The sequence below is a fragment of the Alosa pseudoharengus genome, unplaced genomic scaffold, assembly GCF_046254945.1.
Source record: "Alosa pseudoharengus isolate Yale_2024_CS ecotype anadromous, Long Island Sound unplaced genomic scaffold, YU_APseudo_1.1 YU_APseudo_1.1_scf_16, whole genome shotgun sequence".
Lineage (NCBI taxonomy): Eukaryota > Metazoa > Chordata > Actinopteri > Clupeiformes > Clupeidae > Alosa > Alosa pseudoharengus.
The window spans coordinates 37374627-37401654 of NW_027468630.1; the positions used below are offsets into that span (position 1 = coordinate 37374627).

At 40.9% G+C, this 27028-nt stretch overlaps 1 protein-coding gene across 1 annotated transcript in view; it reads right to left on the reverse strand.

Moving 5' to 3' along the window:
* Positions 1–3641: 3641 nt before the first annotated feature.
* Positions 3642–27028, reverse strand: part of gnao1b (guanine nucleotide binding protein (G protein), alpha activating activity polypeptide O, b) — a 90828-nt gene continuing 67441 nt past the window's right edge. The window contains exons 7-9 of the mRNA XM_076287936.1: positions 17349–17478; positions 17044–17197; positions 3642–4728 (exon numbers count right to left, since the gene is read on the reverse strand). Of these exons, the coding sequence (XP_076144051.1) occupies positions 4541–4728; positions 17044–17197; positions 17349–17478 (472 nt within the window). The 3' untranslated portion in view covers positions 3642–4540. The remainder of the gene's footprint in view (positions 4729–17043; positions 17198–17348; positions 17479–27028) is intronic.

The window sequence follows — 27028 nt, forward strand, 5'->3', positions numbered from 1 at the left end:
AGCATGATTAATGGGTGGAGTTCCTTTGTAATTGGCTAGCCAATTGGTTTACCTGGTCACACTATAAAATGATAGGTTGAGTTCGCTTAGGCAAACGCCTGGACTCTTGCCTTTGCCACTTCCCGTTACGCCCCCCTTCTGCCTGGTTGCCGGTAAGAGATATGTTTGCTCTCTCTCGCTCTCTCGCTCTCTCTTGCTCTCGCTCTGTCGCTGTCTTGTTTGGTTTATCCAGTGTTCGTTTCTCATATTGGCTATCAATGATCCCACAGCACCGTCAGTCTTTTGCCTCACTCCTCTGGCGACATATATGGTTCTCTCCACCAACCACACTAGGAAAGACGAATCGCTACAAATCATTGTCTGGCTCCGAGTGGCGAGCTGCTGCCTATTTGGTAAGTAGCCCGCTGGGTTAGTAAGTTCAGTTCTTCTTGATTTTGCATAGTTTTAATCTTGTCTGTGTTGATGTGCCATAGGAATCACAGGCCTGCGTTGACAATTACCGCCGCCTGGGCTAGCTCACTGCTGCTTTGCTGTGTGATCACACAGCAGTGTGTCCCCCTGCAAACTGCTCGCTGTTTCCTGCTTCTCGTTAGCGTTGCTTAGGCGCATAAGCTAGCGGCAGTGGCGGGTGCAGACACCTTGACATTTACGGCTGGTTAAAGATGTTATCGTCGTGTGCTTTGTTGTGGCCATAGCCACTAGTCCCTTTCTGCCTTGATGTGTCTGAATGTGTGTTTTTGTCTTATATTTCTTTATTTTGATTTATACACTGGTGGGAGGCCACTTAGTTAGCTGCAGATCACCAGTGATCATAGTAGCTGGCCTCAGAATTGTAAATTGTATTTTTGTTTGATTTATGGTTTTTGTGTCTGTCTTTTTCTGTCCGTAGTCATTTTGGTGTGTATATGTATGTGTGTGTGTCGATGTCTATGTGTGCTTGTGTGTGTGCGCTTGTCCGGGTCTATTGTTAATTCCCGTCTTGTTTCTTCTTAGGAGCTGGGGGCCTAAAAGTGGGGAGGGTAGCTGCTCTCCTGAGGTGGTGGTATCCTCTTCTTGTGTGCTGTGATCACGTGTGCTCGTGGACTGGTATCCCTCTTGCCGTGGGTGGGCACGTGTGAGTGGTTTCCCAGGATCCCTCCTGGCCTATGGTGACCTCTCTCTCCCCGCCGGTAAGCCTCAGCCCCGATATCCTTCCCCTGTATCTGTCAGTTGTTTGTGTGTGGATCTTATTTGTCTTGTGTCATTACTCCTTTGTTACAAATAAACATATTTTTATGGATGGAACCACGTCTCTTTGCCTGCTGAGTAAACGAACTTGTGTGCCATACTCACCCTGTTAAAATTAAATTAATATTTCTCTGGGTGAAATTCCCAGAGTGGCGTAGTCAGGCTAACCGAAAATACCACTCTTGCCACATAAGCAACTCCTCTGCAGGATAAATGTTGTTTTATTCAGTCATTTGAGCAACATTAGGGTAAGTGTTGCTTTTTCCAGCCTATGTTTTCGATGGTAACCCATTGTCAGTCAATAGTGAAAGTAACTGCATTTAACTGTCTTGTCGTTGACTGACTCCTTGGTGAAGTTAGTTTCACTTTGCCAATGAGTTCAAATAATAGATGAGTGCAAATGCGTGAAGGCTATGCTAGATTTTAGTAAAGCATGGTTTAAGAATGACTATTCCATACGGTCTTGCAAGCAGCCTCCTTCAAATGCGCCGTTGAATGCCAAAATACCGATGCATTTATTTGACATATCGCGCGTTGCGCCGTTAAAGGGAATGACAGATGTCATTCTCATTGGTTTAAAATGATGATACGCCCCAAACACACCCATATGACTGATTAAAAGACCTAGGAACACCTTGTTACGCCATGCGCTCCACTTTTGAGAACGAAACCCCTCCCAATGTGAACTGGACATCCTACTAAATTTGAATAGACTTTTGATGAGTGACGATGCACTTTAGAATGTCATGATAGGGCCCATAGTTACAAAAAATGTCTAAATGCATCTAAATAACTACATGCATTCGATACATATAAACACCTGACAGTTCATATGGTACACATAAATCAGCGGCATCAATGTGGCTAAATTTAGCCTAATATTTTGAATATAATTTTCCAGAGTTGATTCGTAGGGTATTAATTAACCAGCATCGCATGACATCGACAGTGCTAGTTATGCTCTGTATTTGTGAAAAACATACTTTATTTATTTTTTGGAGGATGTAACATTGACTGCATAATTAGTCAGTGTAAGGCTTTAAAAAACAAATATTTGGCATGATCCCTGCATCATTATGGTTGAGATATTGTAGTTCTGGTTTCCAGGTAGATTACAGTTTTTTCTGATTGCTTAAGCACATTTTTTGTAACTATGGCTTTTTTTTGCAAATCTCTACACACAAATTTCCACCCAATCAGCAAAACATTGTAGTTCTCTTGCAAAAGCTAACACACCTTGCTTAACTCTTCACACCTTCGTAAAAATGATGTTTTCGTATCAAACAGTAAACACAAGCCATCAGAATAATAAGCACACAATGTGCCAACTGCAAACTGATGGTCTGAATAAAAAACACATCTGGCTTTTGCTTTCTCTGTGCACAAGGTAGACTATGTCAGTTTGAGGTCATACTTTTGTCATAGTTCTGTAAACATACAGGGATCCAAACTTCAAGTATTGGTGTTTATTTACACACATCAAAACAAACACAAGTGTGTTTTTGCCAGTCAAAGCACAAAATAGCAATTTCACTGAGACAAAACATATCAGTCTACATCGGGTCGTCTCTCAAAATTTCGTTTACATCACATGCAATGTCCTAGTCCAAGGCACCGGGAAAAATATATTCTGGAATGATGTATCCAGGCCTGACATGACAATATGCCCACATGTAGGCTGTTTTTTTTTGTCTGTAAAAGGGCTATTTCTTGCTCTTCTCACTCTTCCTGCTCACTCCATTGTACCCATTGTACATGACCTGTGGCTTATTTATAGTGCTTAGGCTGATTGCAAAGTGAACTAATTATCTAAAACAGTTTTCACATGAGAAAGTGTGCCAGAGAGTTGGCAAAATAGTGTAAATAATAGCTATACATGTGTATAGATTTGCCAGGAGTGTGTTGGATCATTTGGAAATTGAGTGTAAAGCAGTGAGTTGTGTTTACAGTTCCGCAAAAAGTGGTGTGCAGTGAATTGTGCCTACAGTTGTGCAAAGTGTGTGTTACAAAATTGCAAACTAAGTGCAAAGCAGTGTTTGTGCTTTTAGTTTTGCGAACTCAGTGAGTGATTTTGCTATAAGTATTAATAGTTTTAGAAATTGTGTGAAAAAAACTGTAACACCGAAACAGCCACACTCACTGTCACACTTCCAAAGGGCTAGTTTTACAGTTCTAAAGTGCAGCTTAACTAACCAAATGCTAACTGACAGAACAATTGCCCCAAGAAGTCAAGAAGTTGAATTTAGACATTGCTAATACCTGTGTTTACTGAGTCTCCTCACACTATCATTCATCATAAGTGTTTCCTTCAGAGACTTTGGTGTTTCAAACAAAGTGCAATTCCTTTGAGAGTTCTGTTTATTATAAATAATTACAGACAGTGAAGTTAAACAGAACATACAACAGCACCAATACCACACACACACACACACACACGCCTTTCTTGCCTTTATTTTGATGCAAACTTAAATATTGATGCATCTACAAGGACAAATAAAATACTAAATACTAGACAGTAGAAGAAGCATTGTGAAATACAGGAGAATACAATTAAGAAAAGTTATGAGTTATATGTTAACAAACTGGTAAAAAGGACAATAATTTGATTTTTAAAAAAAACCTTTGTTAGTGTCTGGCTGTACCACATTTACAAACTCAAAACATCGGCTTTATTCAACTGACAACAAAAATGAAACCAAAAAGGTTTCCCACTATCAACACTTTCCTATGTTTTTCCCCTGATGGCCTTATGGCTTATTTTACAGGGTAATTATATGATATCAGGACTGAACTGTTAATAAGATATTCCTACAAAAATGAGATAAACAAGGATGATATTGCAATTGTATTGCATTGATTCAAATATCAGCAGTAGTGTGTGATCATATCAAGAGTGTTTAATATACAATTATTCTTGAATTCTTTTATTGTGCAACAAAGGTATGGATCACCAACATAAAAGTGTATGGACTGAAGGTAAAAATACTGAGAGCATTCAATAAATAATTAAAAAAAACTATCTTGGACCAAAAGAACTGAACATGAGGAGCTGAGCAAGTCATTTATAAAGAACAAAGGATGCCTACATAGACCCATACCCCCCACATACACAATGTTTTTCCTACAAAGACTATTTACAGAATATTAAAAAAGAACAAATTAATGAATAAGGATAATAATTGAGTGTACAGTATGGCACACCCAGACATGGGAGCTGACTCCAGAGGAGATAAGTTCTGTCTCATCATCCTCCACCAGTCCAGCTATGTGGTCAGCTGTTTCTGGCTCAGACCAAATGGATGAAAAGGCAGACTCAGTATAAGCCACATCCTCTCAGATTGTTGGCGATAATGATGTCTGTGACCGCCTCGAACACCACCTGGACATTACCTGTATCAGTGGCACAGGTCAGGTGACAGTAGATTTCTTTGTTAGGTGATCGGCTCTTTCCCTCAAATTGACCCTGGATATAAGCTGAAGCATCATCATATGAGTTTGATCCTAAGAGAAAGGTAAGAGCAGAAAGGTCAAAACACATAAATAAACTTGAAACAGATTAGGGCAATTGCTCTGTCACTAGCTTAGCCGCTTTTTAGAGTTTAATACGGTTTTAAATTCGCGTTAGACAAATACGTCACGTGACTTCTTACTCCCCATTGCTGTGTCATCAACACCTCTGGTTTAATCTGCTGCAGCGTTTTACCTTGATCTCAATGCTGTGACTTCAAAAGTTTCGTATCAGCCACTAGAGGACACCTGTATGTGCATATTAGTTTAGTTTTGACATAGATGAAGTTGTTTAAGGAAAGATCAAAGCGGTTTTATCCCTGAAATATTCCAATATTATCCCTTCTACACAACTGGCAAACTTGAATGCTATTCCTTATTTCCTTTATTTGAATGTGTCATTTATTTGAATGTGTGAATTAAATGCTAAAATTATGTTATGTACAAAATGGAGAACTGTGGAGGCTAATGTCTACAGGCTAAAGTGTCTGTTTTCCGTTGTCATAAAAAAAGACACGCAGCAATCTCCACTATAGGCCATAGAGCTATCATGCAGACAGAGATAGATCTATTAGTCAGGTTCATTATATTCAGATTTTAACCTTTGAGGGATTTTTGGGGGATTTGCTAAACTAGCCTACATTTTTGGAAAGGTTATTGTATAAGGAGTCAGAAAATCAATGTTTGCATTTGCTCACATGTCTATATGGCGGCCATATTGAAGTTTAAAAAATGGCCGCCGTAAAATTTAAAATTGTAATATCTCGACTTCTGAATAAACTGGAATGTGGATTTTTACTGCTAAACCCACACTGTAAGGGTCAGGGAATCCAATGGTCCTAGTTACACTTTACCATATTAACCCTTCGATGCATGAATAGGTAAAAAATGACTCCGTGTGGTTTTTTTGCAATATCTTTGTAATGAAAAGTTACTCACTTTATCAACAAGTTATCACTCATTAACTAATTGAGTGCCATGCGTTGAGTGCCAAAAACGTAATATTACGTTTTTAGCTTTTTTTTTTAATTACGAAACTAGACACTCTAACACACCTTATATATGATTTTGGGAACTCTGTGATTAATGGAAATGAAATATATGGACATTTTATCATAACTCGGTTGCCGCTTTGGGTCGAATCAGTAACGCATGCACGTCAGGTCAAAACCAGGCCATTTTCATGGGTCTATCACTAGGTGGCAGTCTCGCCAGGTCTCGCTGATCACTTCCCGGAAAGTTTACACAAGTAACAGGCAACACTTCATATTTCATGAAAGACGTTATATCTCTATTTCTAGAAAAAAACCGTGATTTTGATGAAAACTAGCCACTGTTTAGCTTGGGATTTCTCAGGAACAGAGGCGTGTAGAAATACACGGTTTGCACCCACCGAGAGCTTGAAGTCTCACCTTTTAAACGAGCCATTGTATGTGTTCATAGTTATAACACAGAATATGCTGTGGCTGTACAAAAATCATCAACAATGGTCTAGATTGCTGGCACTCTAGGACAGGCGCGCCTGCAGGTGTACGTCCGTACGCACTGTGCGTACCATCAGGCTACTCAACACCAAGAGAAAATTTCCCGTGTGTGTGTATTCACACCAAATTGGCCCACCATACCTTCCCAACTATGGACAGTATCTCCCATTAGCTGCATGCTTCAGGCTACAATTTACAATTTTGTATTGAAGTTAGTGAATACCTTATCAAAATTAACGCGCACACATTTTGTTTGAGCAGGAGAGAGAGAATACGCACGCAGGCACGCAATAGGATACTTGTTGTTTTCTTTTACTCGGCTATCTATATATGGTTATCAGCACACACTGTTGAGTTAATTCACTAACTCAATACTCATCATGGATATCACAAGTTTAAACAACGAAAACAGAAAGGATGGATGCAGCAAAGTTATTAGGAGTTATTCCAGATGGGCAAGAACAAGGTAGGCAATTGCTTGTCAGAACGTTAGACTGCATTAGGCAGCTGTTTAAAGCCAGACGTCACGGTAAGCTAGAACAAAACTAAAGGTAACTTTAGCCTGTATAGGGCTGTATCAAGTTGTCCAAATGAATAGGTCATTGAAGACGTTGTTGTTGTATTATTGCATGTGAATGTTGCTATGCTACTTTTTTGCTGACCAATGCACGGACCTAAAACCGGGAAACGGACAAATATTGTCCACGCGTGAAAAGTGATGGGTGTGCGTACCATAGCATTAATTCCTGCAGGCGCCCCTGCTCTAGGACAAAGCTCCCGAAAACAGCTTGGCATTCAATGAGTTAAAACATAATATTTATTGTGGGAATGATTTCAAAGACACATTGCAAACCTACTAGAATGGGTGCTGAGAGTGATCCACACACAAAGTAGCCTGGCTACATTATGCTAATGTTTATTTGAATTTTTACACTAATTTGACAGTCTTCCCTACCAGGGGAGATTCAAAATAAAACAGCAAGGCAGTTGAACATACAGAATAGTCACAGAGAAATAACTGTAGGCTCCCAAATAGCCTATTTAAACTTCCCACAAAGTGAACTGGTAAAATAGCCAAGCCAGCTGCAATGTCTCAGAACTCTATACTGTTTGGTCTAATCTGGGTTTTGGTCTAACTTTTGCCCTCAAACAACAATATAGCACCTTAATAATATTAATTTATATACAAATAAATATATATATATATATATATATACACACATTTGAATAGTTTAAGTAAGTATTTTGATCCCATGAGGGAAATTTGGTCTCTGCATTTATCCCAATACGTGAATTAGTGAAACACACTCAGCACAGTGAACACACAGTGAGGTGAAGCACACACTAATCCCGACGCAGTGAGCTGCCTGCTACAGCGGCGCTCGGGGAGCAGTGAGGGGTTAGGTGGCTTGCTCAAGGGCACTTCCTTCTGGTCGGGGTTCGAACCAGCAACCCTCCGGTTACAAGTCCTGCCACTTATCAGCCAATCAAAAATAACGAAAGGGGCTACACAATAGCCAATCAGAAAATAGCACTATTGCATCTGGGTAAGATTTAATGCAACAGCCAGTGAAAAAAAACGTATCCTGGAGTTCTTCACGTGAATCTGCTACATTTTCCCAAGTTTCGTTCATCTTCAGAGGAAACCACTGGAGCTTCGAGCATCAGTTTGAGCACAGAGTAAGTCATCTTTTAATGTTACAACAAATCCACAACTTGTTTGACACAAACAACAACATGACTGCTGCTAGAGAATGTTTCCCAGATAATTAACATCAGTTGTTTGTGAGTGTCTTAGCCAACAGTTTTACAGCACTTGCTCAGAACAAGTAGCCTAGTCATATTTTCGTTATCACACGATGACTGGCATATTGTCACACCAGAGCCACCATTTGTTTGTGGGAAACAGTCTATACATGATTGACAGGCCAGAAGGCCGGAAAGGTCCAGTGAGAGTACTCATACTCTTGTCTGAAGTGAGTGAATCTGGTGATACCATTTGTATGTATGGAAGTATTTCACCAGAAAATGAGACCTGTTCCACAATGGCATGTGATTTTTGTGCAGCTGTACGTGTGCAGCAGTATAGTATAGTATAGTATAATAAGAACATGTACTGTATGCTGTCGATAACCATCTAAAGAAATGAAATATTTGCTGCCAACTGCTAGCACTATCAGTGATTACCAGCACTGTACTGGTACATTATGACAACTGTTATGAAAAACTTGTCACCTTGACAATGCATGCATATTTGGGGGTCATATTATGCATGATACATATCTCTGAAAGAGCCTTGTGTTAAAGGTTGGCAGTCAGCTATCGTGCACATGCAGTCTTGACAAATGACTCTTCTGTTCTTTTTGTAGAGCACTGTGGGAAATCTTTTTTATTTTATTTCGGCATCAGTGGTGTGGAAACATGCCAGAAATTTGGTTGACATTTTACAATACCAATACCAAATTACCTTTGTGGACCTTCTAGTATATTTGGCACCACTGACTTCTATTAAGCCCTTAGAATTGCTAGTGTTATCATGTGTAGTTTTTTTCTACCCATTTTATGGATGTATTTCAATGGGATGATAAAAAAACATGTTTTTTGAGGAACATGGAATATTAAATGTTAAGAACTTTTCATTACAATGATATTGCATCTATGGATTAATGGGGTAAAATCAACATTCCAGCTTATTCAGTAGCCGAGATATTACAAATTAAAGTTTTTTTGGTAACACTTTACTTGACAGTATCGACATAAGAGTGACATGACACTGTCATGAACACATGACACTGTCATGACACATGAATCGTAACCCTAACCTCTAACCCTAATCCTAACCCTAACTTGTTATGAAAAAAACCGAATGTCACTTAATAACAAAAGCGTTATGTCATAAACATTTTTGACTTGTTTATGACAGGTTCATGACAGTGTCATGTCACTCTTATGACAATACTGTCAAGTAAAGTGTAACCGTTCTCAAAAAAATCAACATGGCCCCATAGACATCTGGGCAAATGCAAACATTGATTTTCTGATTCCTTATGCAATAACCTTTCCAAAAATGTATAGTTTAGCAAATCCCCCAAAAATTCCCACAAAAATATACAATGAACCTGACTACAGCTGGCCTACAGCCGTACGCACTGTGCATAGCCTACCATCAGGCTACTCAACAACGAGAGAGAATTTCCCCTGTGTGTATTCACACCAACTTGGCCTAAACAGGTTCTTAAAATCAGCTTAATGCAGACCTATAGGCACGCACACCTTTTGGTTGAGCAGGAGAGAGAATGACAGCGCACACTTATTATTGGTTATCAGCACACAATGTTAAGCTAATTCATTAATAGGCTACTCAAGACTTCCAGCCATCATGGATATAAAATGATTTTTGTATAACAAAAGCAGAAAGGATGGAGGCAGTACAGCTAGGAGTTATTTCAGATGGGCAGGAAGGTAGGGAAAATGTTTGTGCTTTTCAATTCACTAGCATTACAGCTGGATTTTTATACAGAATGGAAGTACAATTATTACATGAGGTATGTGCAACAGCGTTTCAAAAAACATTAAAGCAATGTCTGAATGAATAGTTTGTCAAAGTTGGATACTTTGTATTGTCTCTTATAGTAAGAGGATTTACAAAGTTGAAACACTGTCACGCCCATGTCAGTCCACCGACTGTTTGCAACTGCAGCGATTGTCAATAATGCAACAATTCGGCTTTTATTAAGTGATAGGCCTACCTTACATTGACAGAAGCGTTCGCCTGTAACAGCCAATCGAAATTTGCGCCGAAGCCGCCAAACAGGAAGTGAGCTCATATCTCAGCAACGCTTTCATGTATCAAAACCAAACTTAGTACATGTTCCTCAGACCCCATCGGGAGGACACTCAAGAAATGTGGTGACCTTTGACCTCTAGGGGGCTCTGTAATTTGGCAAAAATGCATTTTGGCCTGTAGTTGCTGTGTATTATTCTGCAATGGAAGTCAATGGTAGGCCATAGAACCGTCTGCTAAAAAGTTGTACAATTTGGCACACTGATTGGGGACAGTCCAAAAATTAATTTCACAAAGTTTCATGCCGGCACCTCGAGCGCTCTAGCGCCACCAACAGGCCAAAGTTGGACGTGTGTTCACGGACGTAACTTTTGACCCGATTGTCAAAATGGGGTATCGTTGGACCAAGCCGAGTTCAACGCACCCTGTATATTTTGACCTCTATGTTTAAATCACAGCAAGTGTGATCATATCTCAATCGATCTTTTATTTTTGATGTGAAACTGATGACAGCAAGTTCCATCCAGTTAATTTTAATGCATGCTTGCAAGGGCGGGGAGGGACGGGCAGGTGCGATTACTGGGGGGCAGGCTGGCTGGGGGAGGGGGCGGCAACACTCAGCCCTGGTTTAGTGTAACGGAGGCAGACTGAGCTAGCGTGCTAGTTGCCTCTGTAAATCCTCACAGCCCTAACCTTAAGAACGCTTCTAACCGCTGAGTTGGAAGCCTGGGCTTTTAGCTCAGTGGTTAGAGCGTTTGTCTCCCATGCCGGTGTGTGTGTCAAGGTGGCGGGTTCGAGGCCCGTGAGCGGCGAACAAAGCGACCTTGTGACATAAGCCCCACAAAATCAGTTATGTTTTTATGTGAAACTTGACCTTGTAACTCAGCCAATCTTGGGTTATGCGTGCGTGCAAGGGCGGGGCGGGGATTTTTGTGATTTTTGGTTAGGCGCCCCAGACACCTACTGGAACTACCAAGGAACGGCTCAAGTGCGACTGCCCAGGGGCAGTAGTTCAAACGACCAAACTTTGCGTCCTTGTTTGCGATTGAGAGTTCGAACTTCCTTTTCTAGAAACACCAAATACAAGAACGATGGAGCGAACTACCAAGGTTGCGACGCAAGTTAGCAAACGATGCTTTCTAGAAACGAGCCCCAGAACAGGCATTGACAGTGTATCATTATTTATTTATAATGGTTTATTTATGGTTTGTGGCTTATGTCATTAGTCAATGGTTTGCCGAATGTGCGTGTTTGTAAAATGTGAATGGTCACGTGGGCAAATGACGCCGTCTTTTTATGAATGAACGAAGGAGGCCTGGGAGAGGCTACTATTGTAATCCGTGAGAGTGAACGCAGGCCTGCAGGCCGCTCTAGAAAATCGCTGTTAGAGAAAACTATTGCTTGGGTCTAACAGGAGCTACAGAAGTTCGTTTCTTTTGGATTATATGGACTATCGTGATACACGCAACCTTTTTTTGGATTACTTTCCTGTCCTGGAGTAACTTGATTGATTGATTGAAAATCTTTATTGACATGATGTTTTTTGTACAAAGGATGATTCTTATATGAATAAATAAATAAATAAAATGACTTTTGTACAATTATCAGTCAAAAGGATAAACACAATAAAGCCACAGGGCTTATTTCCATTGTGGTCCTTAAGATGTGTGCATTTGGTGGTGTGTGTCAGTGTTTGCAGGTGTAGGCATGTGGTGAAGGCATATGTCTTAAAGTGAATGTAATTATGTTGGTGGTATGTGGAGGAATAAAACAAAAATAAAACAAGGTAACATAGAGAGGACCAGGCATCCCCAGACATACAACATAAAACAGAGAAGTAAGTACAGTACATACAGTGCATGTAACTCTAGTAACCATACTACTGTCCACTGCTCAGTACATACAGTGCATGTAACTCTAGTGCTCACCGATAACTTCGGTATCGGTGAGCCAGCTGACTGTGTCCTTTATTTGTTTGTGCGGGGCCTGCGATTTCTTTGGAAGTGAAAACTGGGAAATAGAGGTGTAGAGGAAGATTAGAGGTGTGCCAGTAAAAGCTGTGTTGGACACAGGGTGTACATACACTTTAATGCAACAGGCTGTATGGGCTGAAGTGGCAAGAGAGATCGAGAACCTACAACCCTGTAGCCAGCAGAATTTCATATTAGCTGATGGAAAGATCCACAATGCTTTGGGAAAAACCAAGCTTTTGTATGACTGGCCTTGACACGTTCTGGACTATGGATACTTATGTGATGAAAAAAAGTGACTTAGCTTTTCCAGTGATTCTTGGGTTAGATTTTCTGGCCAAGACAGCAACCCAAATAAAGATGGAAGATATGACGTATGGGGTCAAACAAAAACATGGTGTCACCTACTTTCCCTTCCTAAAGCAAATTCCAGAGGGGCGAGAGTGGTGCGGAAGTCCTGTGACTTTGTACATGGCAGTAGAAGGTCCTTGCCCTCTCCTGGAACCTGGTTTAGAGTTCCCTGATGTGTGGAAAGACCATCCCAGTGTGGTACATCCCCTCTTCAAAGAATGGCCGACGGTGTGCTCAGATAAACTAGGGAGGACCACTGTCTTCACTCATTCAATTGAGACCATCGATGAGGTGCCAATTAGGTGCAAGGCTTATCACACCTCTCCTTTTAAAAAGCAGATAATTAAAGAGCAGTTTGACTCTATGCTGGCTGAGGGAATCATCGAACCCTCTTCATCTCCATGGGCTTCTCCTGTGGTGTTGGTTAAGAAACCTGATGGCAGCTATCGGTGTTGTGTTGACTACAGGCCGGTCAATGGTAAAACTTTGCTGGATGCTTATCCCATGCCGATTATACATAATATCTTGGGGTCACTACATGGTGCCTCAATCTTCAGCAGCCTTGACCTAAGGTCCGGTTATTGGCAGGTGGCAATGGATGAAAAAACTAAAGCTAAGACCGCAGTGGCCACACGTTTTGGCTTATTTAACTTCAATGTAATGCCATTTGGGCTTAAAAATGCTAGCGCCACCTTCCAGCGGTTGATGGAAAAGGTGTTGGGGGAGCTTGTTGGAAACGTATGCTTTGTGTACATAGACGATATAATTATCTATTCGTCTGATACCGCCCAACACTTTAAAGATATTGCCTTAGTCTTTTCCAAGTTACACGCAGCCAATTTGTCACTCAACCTAAAGAAATGTCACTTTTTCAAACAACAGTTGAAGTTTCTTGGGTACATTGTGACGGGTAAAGGCGTGGCAGTTGATCCCGATAAAACCAGTGCCATCTCGGACTACCCCACACCACGACGTGAAGTTGTTGCAGCGCTTTATGGGCATGGTGGGGTGGTATCGTAAGTTCATTCCCATTCCCCGATTGGCTGACTTGGCGACCCCGCTCAACCGTTTGAAGAAGAAAGGGGTTGACTGGTGCTGGACAAAGGAGTGTCAGGACAGTGTCGATCAGCTCAAGACAGCCCTACAAACGGCACCAGTGCTGGCACAGCCCGATCTGTCTTTGCCATTTCAGGTCCAGACTGATGCTAGTGCTGTTAGGTTGGAAGCTGTCCTGGCACAGCAAACAGAAGAAGGAGAGAAGGTAATTGGGTATGCTTCAAGAGTATTGAGAGGTTCAGAGCTAAACTACTCTGTATCTGAGAAGGAGTGTCTGGCGGTCGTATGGGCCATTGAAAAGTGGCGGCACTTCCTAGAGGGAGTTCAGTTCGATCTGTTTACTGACCATGCTGCTCTTACATGGGGTTTTAACAGCCCGAAGACTTCCTCCAGACTGACACGGTGGACTTTACGTCTACAGCAATTTACTTTTAAAGTTCAATACAGGAAAGGCTGGCTGTCTTAACTGTGTTCCAGCTGCTTTGTCCCGGTCTGTAACATCTGAAACCGCCGTCTTAGCTTTGGCATGCCATTCCAGATCCCGACTTACCATCATCTCTGGAAGAAATCGCGCGCGCCCAGAGGAGCGATGAGGAAGTCCAAAAGTTGATGGCTGAGATGGATCCACATGATGACCACTCTGACCGGATTGGCTTTGAAGTGCTGCAAGATGTCCTTTACAGACATGTTCCAACCAAAAATGATGGCATGAAATACCAGCTGGTGGTGCCCAAGAGTTTGGTGGTGTCATTTATGCAGTACAGCCATGATAATCCATTGGGGGCTTATTTGGGTAGACTGAAGACACTATTGAGGTTGCTTGAAGTTGCCTGGTGGCCTACTATCTGGCATGATGTGTGGCAATATGTCAAGGCGTGTGCAATATGCCAGAAGTATAAACCAGACAATAAAAAGCCTGCTGGTTTGATCCAGCAGACTATGGTAGAGAGTGCAGGGGAAATGCTAGGGGTGGATCTAATGGGCCCATTCCATCGCAGTAAGGCTGGTCATCTATTCCTCTTTGTGGTTGTTGATTACTACACCAAGTGGGTGGAGCTGTTTCCCTTGCGGGACAGCAAAACTCCCAGGCTCTGCAAGATACTCAAAGACGAGATCTTTACAAGATGGGGTGTTCCCAGATATTTGTTGTCTGATCGTGGGCCCCAATTTATCAGCCAGCTCTTGCAAGGTCTTTGTAAGACCTGGGGTGTCACTCAAAAACTGACCACGGGTTACCATCCCCAGACTAATTTGACGGAAAGAGTGAACAGAGTCTTGAAGACAATGATCACATCTTATGTAGCTGACCACCACAATACCTGGGGAAAATGGCTGTCTGAATTCCGTTATGCCATCAACACTGCCAAGCAGGAGTCAACAGGAAGGACACCAGCGGAACTAGCCTTGGGAAGAAACCTTAAAGGACCTCTTGAGCGCTTGATCCATATCGCACCATCACCTCAGCAGCCTCAGTATACAACACTGGAGAGACAAGCTCAACTGAGCCAAGAAGTTAGACACAGAATGGGAGTGGCTAGGCAAAGACAAGTATTACAATGCCCACAGGAGGTCTGCGCAGTTCCTAGTGGGAGACTTGGTCTGGTAAGGGCACACCCGCAGTCTAGTGCCATAGACAAATTCTCAGCCAAGCTAGCGCCCCGTTGGTCAGGTCCAGCTGTAGTACTGAGAAAATTAGGCCCTATTAACTACAAGGTTAGATGGGAAGACCAATCTAATAATGTAGACACTGTGATAGATAGATAGATAGATAGATACTTTATTGATCTCCAAGGGGAAATTCAAGGGTCTTAGTAGCATACAGACATCACACACAACATGCACTTACAGCAGAAATGGTAAACATAAGTATAAGTATAAACATATAACTAAACTCCACTGTACAATAAGAATAAGAAGCTTGTAGTGACAGGGCCGGGACTGGTAAGGTGAATGTTACTAACCTCAAACCCTATCTTGGTCCTAGGCCCAATATGCCTCCGGCTGGGGGGGGGGGAATTATGTAACACTACCGGTTACACAAATGTGTGCTCATAAATAGAAAGGGAATTGTTCTGAAACTGGGAAATAGGCGAAAGCACGGTGTATCTATTATTGCTTGGAGGAGCGCAGTTGTGCCGATTGAGTCGCGGATAAAATAATCGTTAGATTAATCGTCTAATTAGTCGTTAGATTAGTCGACTAATTAATAATCGCCCAATTATTTAATAAATAATCGTTTACCCCCAGCCCTAATAAATACCCCGTTCAATCATTCTATGTCACCTTTAATTAGATGAATCCTTTCATTGAGCTCATTCAAGTTAACTCTACTAAGGTCTTATCACAACATAGTAAATTGGGGAGACTAAACTACGTTAAGTTATGTAACCAAGCCGTATATCTAAGCCAACGTTAGAATAGTGTTTGGATGTCGAGCTTAGCATGCTAACTGCTTGTCAATCTCGACTAGGTTACTCGTGCAGGGCTCTATTCATTTTATTGACTCTTACACTAAATGTTGTGCAAAATCCCGATGTAAATAATAAAAGTGTTTTCCAAGACTCAAAAGTGCTTGTCCCAAGGAGAAGAAGTAAAACCTTTATTTTAACTAACTACATAGAAAACATTATGAATTGCACCCACATATATCAATAACCTTTTAACTGTGTTCCTCCCTCACAAACATCTGAAAGTGACAGGCTCTCAATTAAACCTACACACTACCAAGACCCCATAGACCCCCCCGCCTACCACCACAGTCAGCTACCACCACAAATTGAATCCAATTCTGTGGGAAACACTGAATACATGCAGGTGTCTGAATTGATTCTGCTATGGTTATTGTATTTAGCAGACTATTAGGCTACTTTACTACGGAAATTCAAACAGAACCGGCAATGACTTTTGTCACACATTCTTTATTATTACTGCATAACAGATTGCATTTTATCACTGGCAGTCGGAGGCTTTCTGGTGGAGAATCCTCCATCGCCTTGTCACCGATTAATATTCCCTGGCTTTCAACCATGCTGCCCGTTGACGTAAACATGGAATCAGTTCCAGAGTGGGGCTTGGCAAACAACAGCTTATTTGCATTTAAGACAACAGGCTCCAGAAACGGCCTATTCTGAAAGGGACTGAAACTAGCGAGAATGGAGCTGCTGATAATGTGTAATCTGAGAGGAATTTTGCGGAAACAGCTACAGGGTCATGTTTTCTGCAACCCTTAGTATTATATGGGACCTTTAAAAAGGTGCCATTCTGAAAAATGGTAGTTCCCAAATGTATACCCTTGCATGTACACATTGTATTTATGTATAGAGTGGCAAGAACAAGTATGTGAACCCCATGCTAAAGTAAGGATTAAAAAGAGGAATAAAAATTTGAGCTCAATGCAAATCAAACCAGCTAATAGGCTAACTGAAATAAAACCATGCCAATCTCTATGAAAAGTGAAGGGTATGTGATTATGTGGGGCTATTTTAATTCCAAAGGCCAAGGGAACTTTATCAGGATGCATAGTATCCTGGATGCATGAAAAATCAACTTTAGCATGGGGTTCACATACTTTGTCTTGCCACTGTATCTGCTAAACATCAGCACCAGCAACTGAAGCCACCTTGTATTTGTGTGCATTTAGTGCTTGAGAGTATATGAGTGTTACCTGTGTACTCAGGAAAGCAGATGGTGAGCGGTGATTTCTGGATCTTCTCAGCAAATAGATCCTTCTTGTTAAGGAAGAGGATTATAGAGGTATCAACAAAAAACTTGTTGTTACAGATGGAGTCAAACAACGTGAGTGACTCGTGCATTCGGTTCTATTACAGAAAGATGAAAGAATATGGGAGAGAGAGAGAGATGGAAGATGTAGAGATGAGTGATGGTTAGCACACTGATGTTATTATTTTAGGATTACCCCATTTCTGTTATGCCATATTATGTGTCTGATTATGTAGAATCTTCACTTACCGTTGTCTCATCTTCATGAAGCACTTGGTCATACCCACTAAGGGCTACACAGAAGATAATAGCAGTTACATCCTCAAAGCAGTGGATCCACTTCTTACGTTCTGAACGCTGTCCTCCCACATCAAACAACCTGGTAAACAAGGCACCAAAATCGTAAATTCATGTAGAAGGATTTCAAAACCTGCATTAGACAGCACTTTATAGATACAAGGCAAGTTTATTTATGTAGCGCATTTCATGCACAGGGGTAATTTATGTGCTTTACATAAACAAAAGCAAAGAATCTATCTATTAACTAGACTGCATTTCCCGCGGAAACTGCGAAAGTGTGCTTGCCCTGGTCCGGTCACCAACGTGAGCAGACAGTGACATATGATATGCTGAACCTGGCTTGATCCAAGCATTCTAACAGTGCCTTTCAGTATTGGAGCAGTGGCAATACCTCAAAATTTCTAGGAGAGGGCTATTCAACTATTGGCTTGTGGGTTGAATGCGGTTCGTTGGATTTTACCTTTGGGCCTGCCTTTGAATTTAGCTTCTATGACTGAGATCAAATCAATAAAATAAAATGACAGCAGTGATTGGCTGCAAAAATAAATAATGTCACGCGTCTTGCGCCTCTCAAACTGGGCTATCGGGTAACCTACAGAGGAATTGAAATTATGAAATATGACCAAGGCATTAAAAAGCTGCTTGTTTGTCAGGATATTTTTTTAAATAAATCAGTGAAAAATTATGAGCTATGACTGGGAATGTTATATATTCCATCCCACAAATTATGTTTTACTGGTTTATTTGACAAATAATCTATATGGATTTGCTCTATAAAGACCTTATGTCTGTTTGGGATTGTTTTGTGAGCCTGGGGTTGTTTTGAGAGCCTATTGATGTAGCCTATCTCAGATGTATCTCAGAATAAAGGAATACTTCATATTACTCTAAACCACCGTCTGTAAATCAACTGTATACTACTGTCTACATTGCACTATATTTTTTGACCTGTATATTTCATCACCTTTCTATACTGTGCCTCACATTGCAACACAGCTCAGATCTTTGGTTGCTATGAAGGCCAATCGTTCTAAATGGATGGTTGCTATGGCCAAAGGCCAGTTCTATCTCTGCCGTTGTCAAGCGGGCCTATCGTAGAATTCTGATTAACCTTATTTGAAACATTTCTATTTTACTTAGCCCACTTCCATACAGTGGGTCCCATTAAGAAGTGGCCACTTCATTCGCGCTTACCGTGATTCACACAGCAGCATTATTAAATTAATCTGTCACCATATGCCTATGCCTACGTTTGCAAAGAAAACATTTTAATTTGATTCACATGAAACGTTACATTTAATGTACATGTTGACAATGAGTAGGCTAGTTCTGGTTGTTGGTGGTGTTATTGCATCCTTTAGTTATGCCTACAATGCAAGTTCCCTCGCGATTGGAAGCTCCTGTAGACAATAGTAGATGCATTTCAAAACATCGCGTTAGAAGTCCTCGCCACTTCTTTTAAGCTGTCACAGACTTAAGTGCTACTTTTAGGGCTAAAGTGCTTCGTGAATTACTGTTAGTAAAAAAAATAGCAGTCCTAAAGTTACAAGTGACGAAGTTACGAGTGCAAGCATCTCATATCAAATGACCATGGCATTACGCTAAACAACATAAATCCCAATTAGCAACATACATCTCCTCCCTATAGCTAGCCACACAATAAATTAATGATACTAAATCTCTGCTTAGCATGCTTCTCCGCTTAGCATTCTAATAACAGAAGGGGCACATTTATGTTGACCACTACAACATGACTCATTATGTCTGTAACTCTATAAAACACTTACTTTCATAAAGGACGCACGCCATCCAGCACATACACATGGAAACCGATATTTTAGGTAGAACTAGGCTACTTGGCCACAAACTCAAAACGAGTCTCTCTGAAGCTCTGTTCTACAATCTTTGCTCTGAAGGCTGTGTTGCTAGGCAACATCAAATAAACGAAATGAGTCTTTCAGTATTAAACGTGTAGAGCTACCTATGATTACGAATGGATGTGTGTGGTTTGCAATTAGAATAAACAAGAAATAAAATTTCCAATAATTTCTCCCATTATAAATTACATAATTGACCTCTCCAGAATAAGTCCCGCCTCCGTAACTTCCGTATCCATCCAACTTCCGGGCGTGGATTGTCTATGGGAAATAACATGGCGTTTCGAAATATCATACCAGTAAAACATCTGTAGCGTAGCGAAGTTGAAAAAGCTGCTGGGCCAGTGGAAACTAGATGGCAGAAGTGTGTAGGCCAATCTGCCCAGCAGCTTTTTCTACTTTGTCACCTACAGAGTTTGACAGGTACGATCTTTCAAAACGCCATGTTATTTCCCATAGACAATCCACGCCCGGAAGTTGGATGGATACGGAAGTTAGGAGGAGGGACTTATTCTAGAGAGGTCTATATTTGCACCTTCCTTACTTGTGAAGCTCACATAATTCTAATGATGTCACCGTATGTATGTGAAATGTAATACAACGTTGCCACCTAGCGTTCAGTTGTATTTAACATTAACGTGACATGTCCGGCTTGTACTGTCGTCAAATCCATGCTTTGAGGAAAACAATGTTTTTATCATAGTTTCCTCTTCAGTGAGCGATTACCTGGTCGTTTTTGTAACAGAGATGGCTGTTTATTGTCCCTAGGTTTACAGAAACACCTATTCATATTAATACGTATGGAAATCAAGTTAACGCTGCCGACCACTGTTTGTCTATTACATGGCCCAGAATGCCTTGCATGTCTTTACAACAAAACAACCTAGTAAAACCTAATTTCCCGTAAACATATGAATTTGCATACTTGTAACATTTTTAATAATACTCTCCCATCATGATATTTAACAATAATGAAAATTTAATTTGAATACCGTCAATGTGAAAACAACTCTATTATGTAAGCTATATATAGCTACTGTTCTCCTTGCTATTCCAGTTCGTAAGTCCATACTATCCCATGGCAGAGCAAGGATTTCATGATTGGGCAAAGTTGCCCGGAGACATTGTGGCTGCCCAGAGACATTGAGCATACTTGGAAGGCATTGTGATAGAAGGTGAATGGTGCAAAGGTGAATGGTGAGAGTTACCAAGTACCTGTGGGTGGTTTGCAAAATGATGGAAACTTTTGGAATATTTCTTTTTTTTTTTAGCTTATGCACCCTCACATTGGAGTCCCCAGTTCATATACAAAATTTGGTATCGATATGTGACAGTGTTCCTGAGATATGGACGACTTCCTGTTTCGGAGCTTCGCCGCCGATTTCGTTTGGCTGTGACGGGCAAACGCTTTCAAAAATCAAAAATCCTTTCTGTAACTTTTGTGAGGCTTGGTCCAAGGATCATGTACGTCAAGTTTCGTGAAGTTCGGACCAAATTTGTGACCTGTGAAACTTTAGTTTCGCTTTCTATTCAATCCAGTATGGCGGAAGAATGACAAGGGTCAGTGACATCATTTTCAATTTCCGCACTACACCGGTTCCGGCCGGACGTTCCAGAGTTGGACCGGTGGCGATATCTCAAAAGGTCTAGGAGCAGGAGCTGGCCAAAAATCGGGCTTACAGGAATAATAAGAAAACTTAAGAAGAACAATAAGTGTGCTGCTTTGCAAGCACACTTAATGACAGAAATGTGTGTTTGTCTGTGTGTTCAAGTTCAAGTAGTTTATTGTCATGTACTCATAAAATGAATTATAAGTAGGCCTAATGAAATTATTTTGCTCAAGAACCAGTTCAACTTTAAAGAATAAATTAACCCTTAGAACCCTAGACTGTTTTAACTCATTGAGTGCCAAAAACTTAATATCACGTTTTTCCTTCCCATGCGCTGAGTGCCAAAAACGTAATATTACGTTTTTAGCTTTTTTTTTAAATTACGAAACTAGACACTAACACACCGACCTTATATGTGATTTTGGGAACTCTGTGATGAATGGAAATGAAATATATGACGATCGAAAACTCATGAAAACGCACAATCTGGACATTTTATCTGGACATTTTATCATAACTCGGTTGCCGCTTTGGGTCGAATCAGTGACGCATGCACGTCAGGTCAAAACCAGGCCATTTTCGTGGGTCTATCACTAGGTGGCAGTCTCGCCAGGTCTCGCTGATCACTTCCCGGAAAGTTTACACAAGTAAGTAACAGGCAACACTTCATATTTCAGACGTTAAAATCCGCGATTTTGATGAAAACTAGCCACTGTTTAGCTTGGGATTTCTCAGGAACAGAGGCGTGTAGAAATACACGGTTTGCACCAACCGAGAGCTTAAAGTTTCACCTTTTAATTGAGCCATTGTATGTGTTCATAGCTATAACACAGAATATGCTGTGCCTGTACAAAAATCATCAACAATGGTCTTTGCTGGCACTCTAGGACAAAGCTCCCGAAAACAGCTTGGCAATTCAATGAGTTAAGGGCATTTTTTACTACCTTTAGTTAGAAGCATTTATCCTGGTCATTGTAAGTGCCATACACACTAGCTTGAGTTGCTAGTTTCAACAGCTAAAGCAGCCAGGCAGCTACAGCGCTACACTCGAGGCAGGCTCAGATAATCAGGCTCATGTATAAATAAAATGTATTCTTTGCATGGTAGAGTTTACACTAGCATCTGTGAATGGATCATTCAACTCTGGTCATAGACAATAATTATCAGTAGTACATGATACAATCATCAAATCCTTAGTTCCATGAAAATAAATATTACCCATATATTGTTTCATCATTTGCCCACACAGGTTTACAAAGAGTGATGAATACCTCCAAATCTTTACTTCTGAGAGACTCAGCCTTTCTGGGATGCTCTTTTTGATCCCCATTCATGGTTCCAGTTCACGTAATTAGCTATGAAATGTTCCTCCTTTTGTTGTCTTTATCATTTTCTAGCCTTTTGTTGCCCCCATCCCAACTTTTTTGAGACGTGTTGCTGGCATCAAATTCAAAATGTGCTTATATTTTCCATGAAATAGTCAAATTTCTCTCCTTCAACAGTTGATATGTTGTCCAAACAATTCTCAATTAAATATAGGGTTCACATGATTTGTAAATCATAGCATTCTTTTTTTATTCACATTTTACAAAGCTTGTGTTGTTTGAGCATCATATTTAAATAAGTATTAATTCATGTCTCGAGAACTGTCAAACATTACCTCATTATCATGGTCAATAAGTGGGAATACTCCATGTTTTTTAGGCTTTATTATGTTAATATTCCCTGCAATTTGTGTAACAATGCTTTTCCGCATCATCAGTAATTGACATCTCTTAAATGTGATGCGTAAGTGAGCAGGACATCTCATTTTTTATATTGGTCTCTCCCTGATTCCTCCATCCTCCTTACATTCCTTCCTCCTTCCTTTCCTTCACAAAATTAATAGAGTACTAAAGTGAAAACGTCACGTTGTCCTGACAACCGGATTTTCAGTTCAATTCAACAAATCAATTTCAAGAGGCGAAAATCACTAGATCGAAACATGTGGAGGCTTTTATGTATTTTTCCGGGGTATTAAAAGGAAAAGTTTGAACTAGTATGAAAGATAAAGTTTATAACGTAACAGTAAATTTGCCTAATCTGTTCTGATTACATAACGTTATTACTGTCAACTGTTATTATATCATTTGGCCTCTAAAGGGGGTGCTGCAATACAGGAAGTGAGCTCGTATCTCAGCAACACTTTGACCTATGAAGTCCAAACTTGGTTAGGAGACTTGTTACCTGATTGTGATGACACACTAGAAAATTGGATTCATTTGGCCTCTATAGGCGGCGCTGCAATACAGGAAGTGAGCTCATATCTCAGTAACGCTTTGATTTACAAAGTCCAAACTTGGTACAGGGACTTGGTATCTAATTGTGTGGACATTGCAGGAGCTTGGCATCATTTGACCTCTATAGGGGGTGCTGCAATACAGGAAGTGAGCTCATATCTCAGAAAGGCTTCGATGTATGATGTCCAAACTTGGTAAGGGGGCTTGTTACCTAAGTTGGCCTCTATAGGGGGCGCTGCAATACAGCGCAATATAGGAATACAATAGGAATGCAATACAGGAAGTGAGCTCATATCTCAGAAAGGCTTTGATGTATGAAGTCCAAACTTGGTAAGGGGAATTGTTACCTGATTGTGATGACACATTAGGAAATTTGCATCATTTGGCCTCTATAGGGGGCTCTGCAATACAGGAAGTGAGCTGAGTTGTTGTGAGTGCTTGCTCATGCCATGGCAATACCATTCCTGCTAGTGTACTGCTATGCCCCCACATTGCTACTTGCAGTCATCGCCTATAACTGTCCCCCCTGCCTGGATTCCTGGCCCGTACAGCCTAGCAACCCACCACTTGCCCTATGACAACTCTGCCCGGATTCCTGGCCCGTACAGCCTAGCGACCCACCAATTGCCTTATAACAACTCTTATTCCCCCGGGACAATTCCATTTCCTACACTGGACTATTTGAACTTTCTGACACTAAATAGGATTCATGCATTATCATACCGGATATGTAACCATCCCACCTCTTGTAACATACACCTCAGTTGGCTTTAAACGCCATGTTCTATTCTCTACATCTGACTAACTTTTGCATTTATCATACAGACCTTACTGTTCTGTAACTGACCCTAGGCAGATGGGTTAGGCCCTTGAGTCGTGGATCTGCTCAAGGTTTCTTCCTATATGTATCTCCAATTCTAGGAAGTTTTTCCTCGCCCAGTTACCCATGGGCCTTCTTTTCTTTTCTCTGATTGTTTAACATTCTGTAAAGTGCCATGAGACATGTGTAATGTTTTGGCGCTCTATAAGTGAAATTAAATTGAAATTGAAAATATTGTTTATGTTTGTTATTTAACAGATGTTTTTGTCCAAAGCGACTAACAAATATAACAATACAAGGTAACGCTTTAGAATAACACGTGCTTATTAGGTATTAATAGGAAAGTAGCTCAGTAAGTAAGAGGTCACTCTATGATGCAGGAGACCTGGGTTCAATTCCTGCTCGCTGCAGCAATTTTGTAGGTGCATTTCTCACAGCTAAACCAAGCTAGATAGATACAGTAGACATATACTGTAGAGATAGAAGGTCGGGCTTGTGGAGCTATAGGCTACATGGTCCTCGCTTTAGATTGGGGGGCTGCAAAATTTACTACAAATAGGTAAGAAATGTCTTATAAGCGTATTAGTTATCCACCTTTTTGTCTTATACACCATTAACAAGCATTAACAAGCTGCTTATTAACACTTACAAGCTGCATGTTAACAGTTAGTTAATGCTATTAAAGGAAAACAACAGTTAACTAACTGATAGTAATGATTTGTTAACTATTATGCACTGTTTATACCTAATAAGCACATGTTATTCTAAAGCGTTAACCAATACAATACCGTATTTTCCGGACTATAAGTCGCACTTTTTTTCATAGTTTGGCTGGTCCTGCGACTTATAGTCAGGTGCGACTTATATATGAAAAAAATTATATAATTGAACATGTTTTTAAATGTTAATTTATATTAACTGACATGAACCCTACATGAAACATTATCGTCTACAGCCTTGAGAGAGCGCTCTCAAATGCACAAGTCGTGAAACACACGTGCATACTTAAATCCTCAAATTACTGCCGGGATTCTATTTATAGCTGGGCCTTAGATTCGGACAAATAAAAGCCAGTATAATTTTGTTTCAATTTAACTCATAAAATAGCTCTTCTTAATAATTTATATTGTTGGTTGGTTTAATATTGTTGCCAACGAAGTAATTGTCCTACACCATGAGTCTCCAACACATTGCTCTCAAGCTACCAGTAGCACGCAGCCCCAGGTTAACCTACATTTAAACACAATTGTTGCTGCCAGGCATCAGCCTACCAATTTTATAAAAAAGTAAATCATGCATAATTTTAAAAATAACTAAATTTAGGCTATCTTAGACCTTTGGCTATACGGAATAAGGTTTCCCTTGCAGCACAGCACACGTTCCATGAATGAATGAATGAAAGCGGATGCCTTATCTCGCAATAAGCGGATGGACATCCCGACACTCTTTCATACATGAAACTTAATAGTGACCCAACGCCATTGATAGCCTACCGGTATGCTGCTCCAAACGAAAAGCATAGGCCTATGTCTTACAGTAAAACGCAAGAAATGAAGGCCTATAGCTGACTCGAATAGGCTACAAGCCATGGTCCAAATAAAGGTGCTGTGCTTTGCCCAGCCATAAATTCAGGATTCACGATAGTCTGTCCCCTAAACATTCCTCACCCGTTATCTGGACATGCATGAAAACATTTGAAAACAAAACTCACTGCCAAGTTAATATTTGATCGCTGTTTTGCTACTAATTATCTTTCACGTGAATACGAACAGAAAGTGAAAGTAGGCCTACTATGCGCTCCGTGTCTGTAGCTGTCTGTTCACGTCCGCAATCGATTATAACGTTCCTCAAATGGAGAACACATCCATGTTCTCTCGCGTTATATTATAGGCTGTCATGCTTCTGTGTTTGCGGTTCCTGATCGCTAAACGTTTGTTTTCCTATCCTGTCGATAGCGGTTGATAGAAGCACGTAATAGGCTATAATAATTTGACTTTAGCGGTGACAAATCCTGCTGAGAGAGAGAGAGCAAAGAGAGAGAGGCACCCCTAAAGTGGTCCTGCGCGCGCGTGTGTGTGTCTCTGCATGAGGTTCAATTGAAGTCAGAGTTGGTCCGCTTTCAGGCCGCTCCATTATTAGATTAACGTCAGACAGCGCTGTAAAATGTGTGGGAATTTCTCGCATTATGATGCGGGACTTTTATTAGTATGCTCAATACTTAGTAATAATTTATGCGCAATCCCGCGCTGAAATTTAGGCCCTGGTTTTAAATTTTTTTCTCTCGCTCTCTCTGCGAGCATTTGTTCTGCTGCCAGCTTGTGCCAATACGCTATATCGTCCAAAATGCTTGATTGCATTGCATTCTCCACATTTTAGCAAAAATGTCATGTACCACATCAGCATTTTTGTTTAGTGAATCTTTTGTAAATTGCTTTACTTGACAAGCGTTGGGCACTTGTCAGCAGCCTTCGGCTTGCCTCTTGCCACTATTCACTCCTTCGTCTTCAAGATTCCCTGTAGAATTCTCAATATTTTTGGCCTCAATGTGTTCAGTTACATAGTCTGTCTGTTCTTAGTCTTGGATTTTGTGAAATAAATTTCTAAATATCACCTGCTTGCTGCAGCTTCGGCATGGGCGGATTATGAACTTTTGAGCCCCTGGGCCCAGATGTATTAAGGGCCCCCCACTAATTGTCGTATATGTGGGAGGGGGGGTTTGGGGGCCCTCCCCCAGAAATGTTTTAATTTGTTTGATGTGATTTCCTGTATTCTGGTGCATTTTGGGGATTGCCAATACTAAATTCAATCAGATTCATAGCCTACATCCTGATTTGTTGATATTGAGGCAATGATTCCATGCAAAGGCTTGGGCTTCAGGGCCCCCTGACCCCTTGGGCCCCTGGGCCTGGGCCCGGTAGGCCCGTGCAGTAATCCATCCCTGAGCTTCGGTCTGCACGTCCTTTTAAAACTGCATATTTTTCTCTCTCGAGCATTTAATCTGCTGCCAGCTTGTCTCTCCACATCGTCCAAAATGCTTGATTGC